The 18,322-nt window shown below is 45.0% G+C and overlaps 1 protein-coding gene across 3 annotated transcripts in view; it reads left to right on the forward strand.

Moving 5' to 3' along the window:
• The window catches only part of MEGF10 (multiple EGF like domains 10), a 151,552-nt gene that overhangs the window by 99,930 nt on the left and 33,300 nt on the right, over positions 1 to 18,322 (forward strand). For all 3 annotated transcript variants that reach the window (XM_061553543.1, XM_061553546.1, XM_061553545.1), the window contains exons 9-10: positions 4,554 to 4,766; positions 12,711 to 12,885. In XM_061553543.1, coding sequence (XP_061409527.1) covers positions 4,554 to 4,766; positions 12,711 to 12,885 — 388 coding nt within the window. The remainder of the gene's footprint in view (positions 1 to 4,553; positions 4,767 to 12,710; positions 12,886 to 18,322) is intronic.

The raw sequence follows: 18,322 nt of genomic DNA on the forward strand, positions 1-18,322 counted from the left end.
ATTGCTTGAGTCTAAGATAATATTATATATTTTCTGTAAAATGCAATACGTGTAGGCATTACCCTACAGTGTGACCCTTAGGGTATATCCCATAGGAAATTCAACTTTTAAATTTCATATGTTCCCAAGAGTAATGTCACGTTCAGGAAAAACCCCATCCACCGAGCACACATCTACAGCTGCTATGGCCACCTGGGACAACAATGCTGTTTGCATGTCATCCCAACTTCTTTATACGCAAGTCCCCGTTCCTGTCTTGGTCACCATTGAGCAATGCTGTCGGACGAACTTGTTCTGAACTACAACATCTTGTAACATGCCACATCCTAAATGGTCCACAGGACACCAATGCGGACACAATTAGGATTCCATAATGCTTGCATGTTTTGAACACAATGTCACAAACACATTGTGCCTGCCAATGCAATATCCAAACAGTTGTACACTCACAACGCATAATTTAAAGAAGTGTAGACATTTTACGATTACGTGTACAATGGTTTGTGGCGGCAGGAAATGTTATATCGTCTCTGCTGTATGAGCATTGTGTCCAGAGGACTGAAATTTATGTGTACGAGACGTTCCTATAGGAACCTGCAAAAATGTTAAGCCCTGGTGTATGGTCCAATATTAAGCAATCCCTAACTGAAATGTTTAACTGTCGTTCTCACCCATTTGTATGATTAACTTTTTATTGTACGAGCTATTAGGTTGCATAAGAGTATGATAGGCAGTCTTGGGTAGGGCCAGTAAAACTCCCACGACAATAGAGTTAACACAGTAGTATGTTAATTCCAGTTTTTTTTGTTTCATAAGGACAGATAAGCAAGAAAATCAGGCAGCTATCTCTTACACTAATTGGCAATTAAGAACAGCCCAGAGTGTGGACTGGACTGTGGTCACCAAATCTCAAACCATGGCCGGCGCAGTAACACCACTGCCTGCTTCCATCATTCACTGGCAGCCGTTGAGATATTCAATAGGTTCCATCTGAATCCACCCACTGGATGACTCACTAACCTTGAGATGAACACACAAATGTTGCCTATCAACTCTCTGCCAAAATAAACAATAAATCAGCCTGTTTAAGAAGTAAACCCTAGGTTTACAAGAAGCAAACCTCAAAGTGCCACGCTTGACCAATTCTCTGCCTGTGCCCCAATACAATCATCTCCCCTGGAAGATCGCACCAGCTCGACTTGAACTTGTTTATTTTCAATGCAATGAAATGCACATTGGGTAGAATGCTGTGCCTTCTGGAGCGACTTGATCTGGCCGCGGCAGCTGGCAGACATCTGGATTGTCCCACTCGAACATTTTGCCAGGGAGCTACTGCATTTGATTTTAGTGCAAGTGGAAAATGTTTGTGCAAGGTGGATGATTACATCATAGGATCATGAAGGAGCATTATGGTTTTGGGGTGGGGGGGACTTCGTCAAAAAGTGGATTGATCATGGCTGATGATAATGATGATGCATACAAATACAGAATTAGAGAAGCAGGAATAATCTAGCTTGATAAATGCAATGCTTTTCCATTGCATTTTCTCTCTGTATTATGCACTCACTTTTCGCGACTGCAAGGATCCATACTCTTTGGTTCTTTCGGTAAAGTCACGTAGGTGAAAAAAAAAATATTTAGATATTTCTATTTTTTTTATTCTTAATTTTTTATTTTCATTTAATTTTTTCACCTACGTGACTTTACCGAAATTACCAAAGAGTATGCAATGTTTTTGTTCGTTATATAAATCTTTATGGAAGTTGTAGTGATATATTTTATACCATAAGTAAAACAAAAGTTACGATAAACAAAGCCAACACTTTATAGCTGGATGTTTAATAAAAGAAAATGTAGCATGTTTTGCAAAAATGTAATTATAATAATTTAAATATTTCATTAATATTTGTAAGTTTAGATTTAAATAGCTGGCACTAATTATTAAGGCACTTTAAGAGTGTTCGCCTCCAATTTGTGGGAAACTATTGAATATTGTATTTTATGTGAGGCTTTTATATGAGGTTTTGATTACTTTACATTATTTATGAAATCTCCATTTGCATAACAGTATCCTCGAGTGTTTAATAATGCTCCTAAGATAAATAAAACCTTTTCTGCCAAAGAGGCATATCTTTATCATAAATTACAATTACAGCTCCGATCACGCAAACGCTGAAATAGTGGGATTAATTTGCACAAATATCAACTCCTCAACGAAACTTAACGCCTTCGAAAAGCCCATGCGCATGAATCCACAGATGCCGCATTTGCTTTGCCCAGGGCGGTAAGCAGTGGTTAGTTTGTCTTGAATCCTCACGTGACGTCCACATTCGTTATCCACCCGCAGTTTCCCCCTCCTCCGAATCCACGTAGCAATGACGAGGAGTTCCCATGTTTTTGTTTTGCCAAGCTATGCAGTATACCGCTGGTGAGAATTGCACTGCAATAATGGAACCAGACTGTCAGATTATTTGCACAATTTTCGTTCATTTCTATAGCTTTCTTTGCACATTTTAAAATTATTTCTAGATTTTGGGTATGTAACGCAAGATACTTGCGACTTCCGCAGTATATTCGCCGTCAAATACAGTTACGTTAGTGATGCAACAGAAATTTGTTTCATAACTTTTCCGATGTCTTTTTGTTGATGAGAAACACCACTGACTCATTATTATTATTATTTTTGCCATCCCATCGGACCAGCTGACGACGCAGAATCATAGTAAAGTAACACCTCCTTGTCTGATACACAGAGTTGCACAAGAACACATTGTTCCAGCAAAGGCGATATGTCGCAGAGGAAATTCGTCATCTCTGTGTGCTATTGAGACATTACTGTGTATGCATTAGCACTGTAAAAGTCCCTGGTGAAACGATATAGTGAATTTACTACATATAAGAAAGTCATCCCCTGATGTGTAATGCTGCTTTTATGCCTGCGCCACTGGAAATGTTACGTGACCGCGCACATTTCACCTTATAGATGTAGATTAACGGACACCGTTGTTGCTGCCTAATTGTTATGACACATGAGAAGTTAACGATACAATGGAAACTAATGAAATGCTAAGCCCGCCCATACGTCTGTTAATTGGTTTTCAAAATTTGAATCGTTTTGGATATTTTATTGGGTTAAGGTTATTTGTTCTGCCTTTGTAAATTGTATGTGTTACAGGAGAATAAACATTTAATGTTTTATTAGTTATGGTAAATTAGCGTGCATTATATAGACACATAAACCGTTTAACAAATACAAACGTGCAAACCCTGCTGTATTTGTCTGGCAAATTGCATGTGGTGTACGTATATTGCATGCAACACATATGGGTTGACATGCATCGATGCTTAATAATAAATCTATACTAAATTATAATTGAATGCTTGCACACGTGGTTCAATGTTTGCATCCTGAGATCAAACTTGATAAATAATTATCGATGAGCGTTCCACTTAAAGCAAATAAAGTGGTGTAAACCGCAATGGCGATGACGTTTTTTGTTATTAACATTTCCAAAATTTATCCGTAAAATCAGCTGCTGTTGTCCTCTCATGCCGGGCACACACCTCAATTTCATAGAGCCCACGGCCACATGAGGGCTACCGAATTTAAACAGCCTACAAACGAGAATTATCCATCACCGCAAGCATCTTATTCACATGTATCCTGTTCGAGTGGAATATTTAAATTCTGGCAGTTTTTTTTGTATGTTTTGCTAGTCCATGATGAATGTCAGTTTAACGCGTAGGCTTTCGCGTAATATAAATGTGTCGTTAAACCCGTCACCACCCGACACAGCCAATTAGTAAGGCGTGTCACGTAAAACAACGTGCCAATTCGTTATTAGTTCAGCACACTGGAGTGTTGGAGAGTAAACCCACAACGTTTAGAATTCGAGAACAAACCAGCGTCATAAATATATTATTCGCTATAGTCAGATGTAAACAATCTAACAAATGCATAGGGTGCAAACCTTGCCATGTTCACCTGGCAAGACAAACACCTCGATTACAAAATAATTATAAGATAACATTTTAGCACGCTTAGTAACTTTAGACGGCAGGGGCCTCTTGCAGCGAGGGAAGCGACGACTGAGGTGGTGTGTGTTAATGTGGAGTTGCCCGATAGAGGTATTGGCAGTCCTATTTGGCCCCCAGAAATTAAAAAGGTTTCCCACTCCGATTGCAAGTAGGGTTGCCACCTGAGCTGCAAAAAACTGGGACATACCTTGTGAATAGGAGTATCTCATTTGCAATAGGGGGAGAACAACACACAAATGCATGGTCTTGAGTGGTATATTGTCAAAAACTGTCCAAAAAATCGACTGTTAATGTTCCTAGAATACAATGCGTACATATTCCCCAGGACAGCTTACTCAAGACGAGAACAACCCTGGAGGGGAAAAAAGCAGGGCAGGTGACAGCAGTGGCTGCAAGGCAGCAGGCGCTCACCGCGTCGAACGTACCCGATCAACGCTCGCTTCACACACGCGGCACCCGTGCCTCGTCGCTATCGGCCCTCCCTCCCCTGCCACCCCCTCCCCACCACCACGCAGGTGCCAGGAAGAATGCCCCATCGGCCGCTACGGGCTGGGCTGCGGCAAGCGCTGCGACTGCGCGAATGGCGCCAAGTGCTACCACGTGAGCGGCGAGTGCCTGTGCGAGGCGGGTTTCACCGGCACGCGCTGCCAGGACCGCGTGTGCCACGACGGCTTCTACGGCATCGCCTGCAACGAGATGTGCCCCTGCCACTCGGCCAACACGCTTAGGTGATCCAGCACTTACAATTATATATACCCCCCCCCCCTTCCATATCCTCCTGGATGGAGATGCACGCGGTGAAAGCTTGAGGGGGGAAATGCTCAACACACAGCCCGACCAAGAAACACCGGACTTGGGTAAACATTTGGTATTTGCACCATTGTTATGCTCATTATAGTGCAAGGCTTTCACAAAGGCGCTATGCTCCACATAGTCCGTGGGTCTAAATAAGTGGACGAGTCTAGGAAAACTGGGACAGGTGGGAACGTTAACTGTAATGCACCACGTTTGAATTCCCACTCGCTGTCTTGCCAAAGTATCCTTGGTGTCAGACGTGTAGTCCTGGAGCAGTGGGATAGCCCACCCGGGCATGTTCCACTTGCAGCATCACACATGCTCACCACTGCACCACACATGCTCACCACTGGGTCACACATCCTCACCACTGCATCACACATCCTCACCACTGGGTCACACATCCTTACCACTGCATCACACATCCTCACCACTGCACCACACATCCTCACCACTGCATCACACATCCTCACCACTGCATCACACAACCTCACCACTGGGTCACACATCCTCACCACTGCATCACACATCCTCACCACTGCACCACACATTCTCACCACTGCATCACACATCCTCACCACTGGGTCACACATCCTCACCACTGCATCACACATCCTCACCACTGCACCACACATCCTCACCACTGCATCACACATCCTCACCACTGCATCACACATCCTCACCACTGCGTCACACATCCTCACCACTGGGTCACACATCCTCACCACTGCACCACACATCCTCACCACTGCATCACACATCCTCACCACTGCATCACACATCCTCACCACTGCATCACACATCCTCACCACTGGGTCACACATCCTCACCACTGCACCACACATCCTCACCACTGCATCACACATGCTCACCACTGCATCACACATCCTCACCACTGGGTCACACATCCTCACCACTGGGTCACACATCCTCACCACTGCATCACACATCCTCACCACTGCGTCACACATCCTGACCACTGTATCACAATCCTCACCACTGCATCACACATCCTCACCACTGCATCACATATCCTCACCACTGCATCACACATCCTCACCACTGCACCACACATCCTCACCACTGCATCACACATCCTCACCACTGCATCACACATCCTCACCACTGCATCACACATCCTCACCACTGCGTCACACATCCTCACCACTGCGTCACACATCCTCACCACTGCGTCACACATCCTCACCACTGCATCACACATCCTCACTACTGCATCACACATCCTCACCACTGCACCACACATCCACACCACTGCATCACACATGCTCACCACTGCATCACACATCCTCACCACTGCATCACACATGCTCACCACTGCATCACACATCCTCACCACTGGGTCACACATCCTCACCACTGGGTCACACATCCTCACCACTGCATCACACATCCTCACCACTGCGTCACACATCCTGACCACTGTATCACAATCCTCACCACTGCATCACACATCCTCACCACTGCATCACATATCCTCACTACTGCACCACACATCCTCACCACTGCATCACACATCCTCACCACTGCATCACACATCCTCACCGCTGTAGCTATGGTCCCTGAGCCAGTGAAAATATACCGTGTTTCCAGTTCACTTTCTTATATTTATAATTGGCTTGAGGACTTTGCCGAGGTGCTAGGGAGGGACGAGATGAGCCCAGCGTGCCGTAGCAAGGTGGGTCATCACATAGCAGGACCGAGAGCGTTGGCAGAGGTTTGGGGAGGCATTTAGCCAGCAGTGAATAGATGGTGGCTGATGATAATGAAGATGATGACAATATTTTATTGAACCCAAGTAAATGCATTACAAACTGAATCTTTTTTTTGGGGAAAACCAAATCACATTTGTCTGCATGTCATCAGAGCTACCGACAACGTAATTGTAGTATATGACCTCTCTGATGCACATAGGCTGCTCAAGAAAACATAGTTAATCAGAGATGATATGTGGAATAGAAAATTCATCATTTGAATTTGTTTTTGTGACACTACTGGTTATGTTTCAGTACTACAAATGTATCCAGTGAAAACGGTAAAATAAATTTACAAGATATGCGAGAGCTAACCCCTGATGTTAAATGTTTATTAGATTTAAAGTTATTTTGAAAATTGATTGGATGGGTAAAAAGTGCACATGACCAGGATAAATATGTATATGTTCTGTTATATTTGTTAAATACGTGCGTTTTGGCATATAGGATGAAGTTGAATATTTTGAACCAAAACAAGCTACACATAACCAATTTGGGCAAATTGGGAGGATACTGTCAAAATCGGTGCATTCACCACAGTTCATGAAATCAGTTGAGGCTGTTAGAAATTATTACATTTTTGGAAAATGGAAATTTTAATCGAAAAAAATGTGCAGGTTTTTCAATGTTGGGTAAAAACAGGGCAATTTGGATCCAAACAGGTCAAGATATTTCTCCTATTTATTAATGAAAACCCAATTTACAGATTGCTGCAGGTTTTCAACTTAGTAAATAACTCGGATAAATTAGGATGCATTTCAGAAAAACGCATTTTTTGCTAAATATCGTGCGTGAGATTACATAATAGTGTGCTGATATCATAGGCCAAATCTCATACCGATAAAAATTGCCAACGGCTAGTGAATAAATGTTTTTTTTTCATCTGGCCTCGTATAACTCAGACCACCTTCACAAAACAGATAATGAATCGCAATGCACGGTCACATCGTTAAATTAAGGACATCGGACTGGCATACATCACGTGTGTGTATATATCATATAGACTGCAGCCATTCCTTTTGAGGCTTCTCGAATAAAAACCTGGCAGGCAGCTGTAGGCAAAGGTCGACCTACCCTTCACCCGAAGCGGGCACAGAAACTGAACACTGTGTATTGCAATCGCGTACTAACATGTTGCACTTGCCCACCTGAATCCCAGTGAGGATTATTGCCACTGTGTTCCTGGAATATTTATGTGCTCGTTTTTTTTTTGTTTTTTGGGCATTAAAATAGGCAGTATTTCCTTTCCCCTGTATTTTTTGCTGTTTGCGTCTCCCCACAACCTTGAAAAATGTATCTACATCTGGTAAAAGCCCAACTCAAGACGGAGCAAAACTTTATACTAATGGAATATGAAACATTTAGCGTTTCTTATAGTTGAAAAAATACAAAGAAACGGGCTATTAAAAAGGATGTTTGACATTGTTAAACCCAAATCGTAGATTTAGTCAAGCCGCCCATAACATAGTTAAATGTTAAATGTGAAATGTTTCTGCATTGTCCCAGTTTTGACGCTGATGTGAGATGATTGATTTACGCTGTGGTGTAATTGTCATAATTCTTAATTAAAACGGGCTGCAGCTGTTCGACGCACTAACAGTGCGTTATATTAAATTTTGACTTAAAACTTTCGTGACTGCAGGAATGCATACTCTTGGTTCTTTCGGTAAAGTCACGTGACTTTACCGAAAGAACCAAGAATATAGTGCGTTATATTTCCCAGTTTGCACCCTAATTACACACTCACAACATCCACTACGCTGCCACCTTTGAGCTTTCACTGCTTGCATCTGCACTCTGCTATTCATTTGATTTAAGTGACAAAAGGCCAGGTATATTTTTTTTACATGTCCCCTATCACCGAAGGTCAGCATGGCGAGTCTGCGCTCCACATTAGAATGTTGTAATTAATCTCACCCCGAGATCTTAGGTGGAATTGACAAGCTGTTGTTGCTGTAGTGAAAAACTAGTACCGTGCTCGGAGTCGCTCCCAGCAAAGACAAACGACTCCCCAAGCAGGATTTCTCCTTTTCCGAGACAAGGTGACGGGTCATGGGGCATCAGCAGTCCTTTTTCATTTGGCCTTAGCCCTACAGCTGTGTTGGAGGTCACAGGCTGCTTATGTGTGCTAATCAGATGATATACTGCAGCGTCTCGAAGAAGAAACTATTTATGTGTTGAATGGTGTCACTGCACGGAGCCTGCTGCAAGGTGGTTCATTATCTGTCTCCCCCATCAGAATTTTCCCTTTAACCACCGTTGCTGTTTTTGCAATGAAATAGTTGTTCGTTTTTCACAGTGTAATAATTTAGTGTGGCTCCGAATACACAGAGATGGCAATTGTGTTGTAATGTAACTGGGCATGGAATGGAATATGAGCAAAGATCAACCAATATTAAGCATTGCTCGTCCAAAGGGAGATGGCAAATTAAGTATCCCTAATGTTGATTTATTAAATCGTGGCAGTAAGCTATAATATTTTCTGTGACTGCTCATTACTTGTGGCTGCTATTGTCTGTACAGTATTTCTAATGCAGACTATAGAGCAAACACAAAGGGGAAACAACCAACATCTATAAGAGTCTGAGATGTACATAGAAGTATTATTATAACGTTATATGCTGCCACTATCAAGCCACGAGCAGAGGCACTAATCATATAAATTGGCAGGCTTCAGTACAGCCTTGAAATGCATTGGCATAACAAGTGCTAGCGTTGGGGTTAATCGTACAAAGACTGGCAGTCCACGGACGTCCAACACGAAGCCGCCTCCACAGAAATGTGCTCATGAGGGACACACGTAAATTTGTGGTGCGCCCTCCTGCCCTCCGAAATACAAACCCAAACACAGTCGTACATTTCCATAATGCTGCATCCATCTGCGTAATGCACAAGTGTTTATTCTCAAAGCAATGTACCGGCTAACACTGGCAGCTCATTCCACATTCCTTGCCAAACAAATGCCAAACAAATAACAGCAGAAAAAAGCATAGAATTCAATCTCTCCTGAGCAGCATTATAAAACAGCACTATTGGGTTTTGTTGGTGTTTCCCTGGTGGCATTATTTACTCAGAAAGGCCGCAGTGGAATCGGCCTGTTAATGAAATGGAATACTCTGGGGAGGCTCCAAGAGAGCTTAGGCCCACAAAGCTATATGTAATAGCCAGGGATTGGCGACCTGGCCACAAAGAAAGCCCTCGCGAGTCACAGAAATGTGAATTGCCGCTATCACACAATGGCATTGTTAACCACAAGGCTTAAAAAAGGAACTTGACTCTAATTAGAAAAGTCATGCAGCGAGGATTATCTGTGTAATGGGTATCATGATTTAAAAAAAAACTCACGCACGTAATAGTTTGCTTACATGTGCTTCAACTTATATTTTTTTTTATTAATCTCCCTTCGGTTTCCTTCACCTTAAATATAACAGCTAAAAGTGTTCATAAACAATATTGTGTTTTACATACAGGGCAACAGTAGTTGAAATTATGAAGACAAATGTCATTTCACTCCACCGATAAATACACAATCCCAGACTGCGTGGCACTTTGTGAACACATGCACACACAGAGCTGTGAAGGCGAGGTTACGCGTGCAGCTGTGCCTGCCAATGCCTGCTCGCCTGAGCCCTCCCGTGAAGCCACCTCGAGCCAAGCCCGACGCTTGTTTACAGCGGCGCCGGGCGCCCCCCGCTAACGACGCGTTTCCATCGCACAAGTTCCCCTTTATGCGCTGCACGTGCGTGGCCCCAGCATTGACAGGAGGCGACGATTGGGCAAAGCAGCCGCTTGCAGCTGTCTTTGGCGGCTCATGTCCAGGGCACCGTGCCCATCGCCCCTGTGGGGGGAGGGTTGGTGTCGAGGGAGAGAGAGGGGGGGGGGGGTAGCTGAAATTGGTGGAAAACAACCCCCCGTTGTTTTTCCACCCATGAATTTGCCCCCATCGTCTCTGACCATCACTTGCTGGGTATTCCGTTACTTTTTTTTCAGGAAGGCGTCCGAGTTGGCAGTGCGTTGCTGTTTCATGTCTTCGCTGCAACTTCAGCGTTATTTCAAGGGCGATAAACAAAGCTCACCGCTCTCTGGGGTGTCCGAGTCGTGCCGCGTGTCGTTGTCTCTGCGTGTTGAGAGAGCGTATTTGGCCAACTGCGTCCAATTGGATCGAAACGTCGGGCATCATTCAGAAACAAAATACGCCACAATCCGAAAGCACATCATAGAGCTCCACAGAGCACAACTGCGAAAACCTGCACGCATAGTAAAATAAATCACCACATTCATCAAAAGCATTACGACGGCCCTGAATCAAAGAAAGCAGCGGACAGATTGACTGGCATGTAGATGGAGGTCGCATTTAACATTACAAGTCGCTGCAAGTGAGTCATTCTTGTCTGTGCTCTCTCCTCTGAAGAAGGGTCAATGCCCAAGATGTCAGCGCAGTGTTTATTTTTTGCGATGAGATGCAGTGCTGTTGATGAAGGTGGTGAATTATTTAAATTGTGGTTGTACACGACTGCCAACACAGTCTCAACTTTAAGTTTAATTTAGATTCATAGGAGATTGGTTATTTTTGCATGAATCTTTTGGAATTTCTCTCCCTTGTTATTTTTTGCGAAACAGGCCAGAGATGTTTGACATCTTTGAGCAGATTTTTTGCATTCAGTGTGAAAGTGGAAACGCGCAACTGAAGTGAATGTATTTGTTACACATACGTCTTCCACTAATTAACACGCAGATGTGATTTTTTTCTGGTCATGGATAGTTATTTGTTGAATGCACTATTTATTTCTCTGGGTAGAATGGTTCGATAGCAAACAAGATTTTTGCTCTTAGCAATGCGGGGCCAACATTTCCCCCTCCCCAATTTTAAATCCATTATTTTGTCCCATGGCTGCGGCGTGCAAAATGCTACAAAGGAAGCACTCCTCGAGAACAGCAATACTTTCTGCCCACGCGCTGGTGTTTTATATTACATCTACTAACCTCCAACGCAATGGACAATGTCTCAATTGCAGCGGAGTAAAAGTCAAGGTGAATCCCTCACAGCTTTATGCTCACACCGCTGCTTGCGGATGGGCGACTAGAGAAACCCCTCTGTCGTGTATTTGGCCTTCTCTTCACACGCTGGCCAGACGTCTTGGAAGAGGTGCGAGAACCCACACTTCATCCCAACCTGCAGATTGACCGCTTGTGGTGGTTGTACCCTTTCATATTGCTCGGTGGACAGAGGCAGTGGCGGGGGAGGATTTGGGAGACCTGCACCGTTGTTTCAATCGCCGCGCCGGTTCGATCTGCCGGCGACCTCTGGATTGCGAGTCCAGTGTCCTAGGGATCGCACCAAGGCAACATCAGTGCAGAGTAGATACATGATTTAACCTGTTTTCGTAGCTCATTTGAAGACAGCCTTGAACATATTGCCAAACAGGTCAGAAAAATACAAATAAAGGCAAGTGTATTTTTGTGTATGTTCGGTAATTGTTTAGCAATTCAACCAGGAACGCATCACGGAGTGTCAAGAATCTTTTTCACGAGATTCCTGCATTGTTACGTTCGGCCAAATGCATTGATCAGTTTTCATGCCATGCAGGGGAGGGAAACACATCCAGAGCACCCAGAGAAGACACCCATACACACACGCGGGTTGTGACGCTCAAGGTCCACACAGTTAGTGTGAAGATCCATTGAAGTGCCACCACCTCGCTTCTTCACAGCACAAGCCCTATAACAACCATTCATTCACCGACCAGGCTAAAGGTAGCTTTGCTTTTTAAGTTTTACAAAAAAAGGGCTCAGTCAGGGTCATACCTTTGTGAAATTCATGATCATGTGGTCTGTTGTGTGCCCTCTTTGTAAGAGTGCACGGCTGTGCATTGTCACCAAAGACCACACACTATCACGAGGCCATCCTTTTCTCTTGTGCTTCCCGCCACAAACATTGTCAAATAATAACATAACTGACGCTGAATGTTTTATGTTGTTTCTCTCACTCTCTGTCTGCACTTGCCGTGACCTCTCCACGACCCTGAACCCTCCACCGACTTACACTCCGCACGCACTGACGCAACGTGCCCTCGACTCGCCGCCTCCCGATTCGTGCGCACGAAGCTGCCACCCCATGTCAGGGGAGTGCACATGCAGGCTGGGCTGGGCCGGCCTCTACTGCAACGAGACCTGCTCGCCTGGCTTCTACGGGGAGGCCTGCGCCCAGGTGTGCTCCTGCCAGAATGGGGCCGACTGCCAGCACGTGACAGGCCGCTGCATGTGTGCGCCCGGATACAAGGTAGACGAGCATCCATGCCTCATAGCCGTGATGTAACCTCCACCATGCCCCATACTCGTACCGTCACCTCCACCATGCCCCATACTCGTACTGTCACCTCCACCATGCCCCATACTCGTGATGTAACCTCCACCATGCCCCATACTCGTACTGTCACCTCCACCATGTGCCATAGCCATGCTGTCACCTCCACCATGTGCCATAGCCATGCTGTCACCTCCACCATGTGCCATAGCCATGCTGTCACCTCCACCATGTGCCATAGCCATGCTGTCACCTCAACCATGCCCCATACTCGTACTGTCACCTCCACCATGTGCCATAGCCATGCTGTCACCTCCACCATGTGCCATAGCCATGCTGTCACCTCCACCATGTGCCATAGCCATGCTGTCACCTCCACCATGTGCCATAGCCATGCTGTCACCTCCACCATGTGCCATAGCCATGCTGTCACCTCCACCATGTGCCATAGCCATGCTGTCACCTCCACCATGCCCCATACTCGTACCGTCACCTCCACCATGCCCCACACTCGTACTGTCACCTCCACCATGTGCCATAGCCATGCTGTCACCTCCACCATGCTCCCTGCTCCCACCTCGTGCCAATTATGTGGCCCCAAAGAGTTGAGCTGTGTTTTGCCTTGAGGTTGTTTAAAGCCCCTGACCTTGATTTTTGTTGTCAGCCTGTAACTTCCCACTGCTGGGCAAAGTCCCGTCTCATTTTCTGTCATGGCTTCCTTTCCTTAGCGCCTCGGCTCAGATTTGTTGTCATATGGAACAGCTTCAGCTCCCTCGCCTGCTTCCTCTATATGCACACCACATTCACTGTGTACCAGGTCACTGGGTGAGTCAGCTGACAATGTGATTCGCTGTCAACGCAGCCAGCATTGCCCTTACGGGGTGGCACTCCAATACCTGTTTCTGCAACCTGCCCGTCTCAGTCCCGTGACGTGTTTCTAGGTTTGCCATCTGTCCTGGTTTTCTCAGGCTTATCCTCTTTTTGAGGTAACTATCGTAGGAAATCGGTAAGTATGTCTGGGACATTAAACGTCAACGTTTTGTCGTAATACTAATACAATACCATGTTTAGTGGTTGTCTCCCTGTCACAGGTTGATTCACAAACCGTACCTCTCCATAACAAAGGCTCACCCTCTTAAGCCTCACCTTACCATATTAATAAAAAGTTGCGGCCCTTGCCCCACCACCTTCTCCAACCATTATATAAACGGAGTGGTAGCTCCTGCAATCTCTCATTTACTTGATACAGCTGTCGTGGCTGTGACGGTCCCACCTGAAGACGGAATCTTATGTTGCCTCCGAAACGTCGTGATTTTTATTTTATTTTACTTTTTAATGTTTTACCTACGTGACTTTACCGAAAAAAACCTAAGAATACAATGCACCGCTCAAGAGAAATGATTTGCATGTGGTTCCCCCCTCTCACTGGTATTGTGTGATATTCTTCTACTCTATCACACATTTCACAACCTGCCCATGTGTATTTACCACGCCGGGACATTGAATCGGCGACCTCTGGATTATGTTTAGTTTGCTGTCTTTCCCCTGCATCTCCTGATTAGCCACGGTTGGTTACGTACAGTGCGAAAAAAAAAGGTTCAACATACATCATACCATGTATCCCGTTTCTCTTTTTTTACATTTCTTACAAAATTAAATCACAACTTGAAAACTCAATAAACAGCAATGCCATGCTTCTCATGTTCACAAACACAATCCATTCAAATGTTGTACATGTACAATTTGCGTGATAAAAAAAAGCACACTACAATTAAAATTCTCTGCTAGTGCAAAAACCCAGAATGCTAATCTACTTTGGTTAAAGCATATGTAATACATAATGCATTTAAGCAGGGTGTTAATGCGGCATTAATTAACTTTCCATTGCATAAATTTTTACCACCGGCACTTCCATGAATAAAACAGCAACTGGATCGCTGCGAAAGTGCAATGTCTGTTACTGTGTCACTGATCTGGAACTAAGAATAAGGATTTGGCAGCTTTGATTATGTTCAATTAAACGTACTCCAAAGATTTCCACAGCATTACTTATTAAAATGCATACTCTACGTGCACATAACCCATTCAGTTCATTGCTCGATAGTGCATTCGTGTATGGCAGTGTCTCGCAACCTTTTTGATCTGGCTGACCCCCAAACAAGACCGCTGGACTTCCCCCCCCCCCCACTTCCCCCCCCCCTCCCAGAGTTATGTGAAACACTTGGGAAGAGATGAAGGCCACCCCGTTCAATGTTGCTGTACTGGCGGGAGAGCTCTACTTGACAAACACAACTAGAGAGTATGCATCTAGGCTTTGAATGTTGTTGCCTGCAGACGGTTTCCAGGAATTGAATGAAAGGATAGGGTAACAAAAAAAATAAACTTCGTAGTTAAGTATAGAACATTACAATACAATGTTGTTGATAAAAAAAAAAACGTGAAAAGACCGATGTGGAGGATGGGACACATGCATAGAATAGTGGAGGGCAGGATTCTGAATTCGACATTGGAGCGCATTCAAAGGTTGGCAAGCAAGGGGAGACCTAGAGCCACATGATGGGATGCTGTAAGAGAGGACCCTGATGGTCAGGTATCACCTTTACAACAACTCCAGCACCTAGTGAAATTATAGAGGCCCTAGCGAGTTGCGGTGACATTCTAGGCATTGGCCATGATGACCTCTTGAACTTGCCCTTAAATCGACCTGAAATCACCGATGTATTGCAATGCGCATACTCAATTTATAAAACTTTGCAGGGGCCTTTTCATAAAATTTTAATTTGCTCTTTTGTAACGTGTTCAAGTAGCTGACCCATAATTATTTGCGTAACGTTTTCCAGTCCGCACACTCACGTGATTAGGTTTCCACTGCGTGGACAACTGGAAGACTTTGAATGCTTAATTATTGCCATGTTTTGCTTCATCCTTCTCATTACACGGTTGTGTTTGCATGATGGTAAAATGTAGGGGCGAGGAAACTTGGCCATGTGCAACTGCACTTCAATCCAAGCTGTCGCACGGTTATTTTGATTCTGAAGTTGAACCGCAAACAAACAGCGCTGGTATTTAACCTTGGCAGCTAAATGCAAAATAAAATCCATTAAGCCTTGTGTGTATATGCTCCACGCCTGTTTTCTTTCTTCCCACCTCCTCCCACCCACCCTCCCCACACTGATTTATTCACCTTGTATAGTCGGGGGGGGGGTATTTTTTTTATATATAAGCTTTTGAAATGCACCTCGCTTGTGAAGCCCTAATAAGTATGCTGCATCTGTGCGTCAGCATTAGCAAGCCACACTTTTGGCAGCAGAGACGGGCGACTCGGGGTGTGAATGTGCGAGACGGAGGGGGGGGGTGTAAGGGGGTGGGGGGCCCACAAGCATAAGCTAAGCCAAGCTTGTCTCATTTGGCTAAGTTCGGGCATATTCCTCTTTCTGCTTGCAGCAAAAAAAGGAATTTGGTTCATATCTGTCAACCGCCTTAAAAGCCCCCAACCCCATTAAAATCCGCAGGCTTCCAAGGCATCCTCGCTGGGCTGTTGTGAACTAATGGGCGCTAAGGAGTTGACGTTATTCACTTTAAACTTTGTATACACAACGCTGCTTGTTATCGAATCAATATGCTTACATAAGATTCTCCCTACGCTTGCACCAAGTTGTGGGAATGTTGATTGTTTTAAAAGTGGCAAAGGAAAAAAAAGCCATCAAACGTATCCATAAAAACTGAGAACTGAGTTTAGCTCTCGATTTCTTCCGAGAATAGAGCGTGTAAACTAGACATCAACCAAAACCTCACCGTCACTTCGTGTCGAAAATTGAATTCTGTAAGAAGAATAAGAATCTTCTTTATCATCACCATCATCATCATTGTTATTCTCACCGGTACTTCTATCACGATCATCATCACCACCTCGGATGAGCACGGTTGGCGACGTACGGCGCGCAAAAAAAAATTCAACATACATCGTGATCTTCTTAATATTTAAAATACACCTAACTGTTCGGTCCCAAAGGTATTGCGTCGCGCGTGTCACCTCTCTACGCGTGACGCCGAGCGGGGAGCAGAGGGCTCTTGCGTGCATGCGTAAATCATCTCGAGGCGTGAGGATGCAGGCCACAGCAACGCTCTCGTGCCCCTAATCAGCGCGGGCAGCCGTCTGCGCCCGCAGCCACCGCGCAGCTGTGAGAGATCGTCTACCCTCCGATATTGACACGTTGTGGCGCCCGGCGCAGGCTGGCGCACGCAAATGACATTCCGTGACGTTTCAGTCATTATCGCGACTAACCTACATCTGTTGGGCCCTGTCACCCCCGGGGCTCTCGTTAATTAGTCATCGACGCGATTAGCGCCAGTCATGTCACGTTGTCGTTGCTGGGTTCCAAGGCAGGGATTTGTGGCTTGCTTGACATTGCGCGCACACCCGCCAAGGACGTTTTGTGGCCGGTGAAATTGCGTGTGTGGTGTTACATTTACAGTCTTGCACTCAGAATTTTGCTCTTGAGATGTTAATTGCAACGTACAGCGCACCTGCTTTGCATGGCGAAACGGGTTGCCCGTGATTTTTTTTGTTACCTCCGATACAGTGAAACTTTCTCTCTGCATCTGGCAACGTAATTTCACGTTGTCACGGTTCGCTTTTTTATGCGTTTGTAAACGTTGATGTACAAATTGTGGCCTGTGTTCACATACGACCCCACGCTTTGCTTAATGGTATATCGGTCAGTCTAAATGCAAAGTATGCTGTGAGCGTGGTGGAGGGAAGCAATGAACGCTCATAGCACAACAACAGCAGCAGCAGCAGCTTTACAATGCAGTTTCAAATTAAATCAAACAATCACGAGTAATAATGGAACTGCAGCGGTATGATCAGTGGAAATGCTGTTATTTATACCGTGTGGTAATAAAGTTGCCACTGGTTATGGTTTGGGGGGGAATTTTTTTTCAGCAGCCACTACAGCAGACAATGGTGGGGGGGGGGGGGGGGCGACCAGACATTGGAGAGGGGCAGGAGGAGGTGGGGGCGTTTTCCGCTGTTGGCATCAGCAACGAGTGATGGTTAACTGAAGTGACAGCCTTAACCGTGGCAATCTGCCCCGCGTTCGATAGAGTGCCCGGCGCGTCCTCGCCGGCCAGTGATTGAAACGTTACGGTCCGGGCAGCGCTGCTGTGATCTCCCTGATGGGCACAATATTATCGCCGGACAAATGTAACGCTGCGACGGGAATTACAGAAGGACGTTCAAGTGTGTGTTAATAAACAGACAGAGAGCGTGATTTTATTTTTTTAACAAACGGACGTATATTATGTGTGTAGAGTATTTACATGTTTTTCGTGCGAAAATACAACTTTGATTTATTTGTTTGCTTATTCGTTACCGGTGACCTGGGCTTGCCAAGCGTCTTACACGGTGTGT

Source organism: Lethenteron reissneri, chromosome 18 (genome assembly GCF_015708825.2).
Source record: "Lethenteron reissneri isolate LAM-NWPU_2019-01 chromosome 18, ASM1570882v1, whole genome shotgun sequence".
NCBI classification, from domain to species: Eukaryota; Metazoa; Chordata; class Hyperoartia; order Petromyzontiformes; family Petromyzontidae; genus Lethenteron; species Lethenteron reissneri.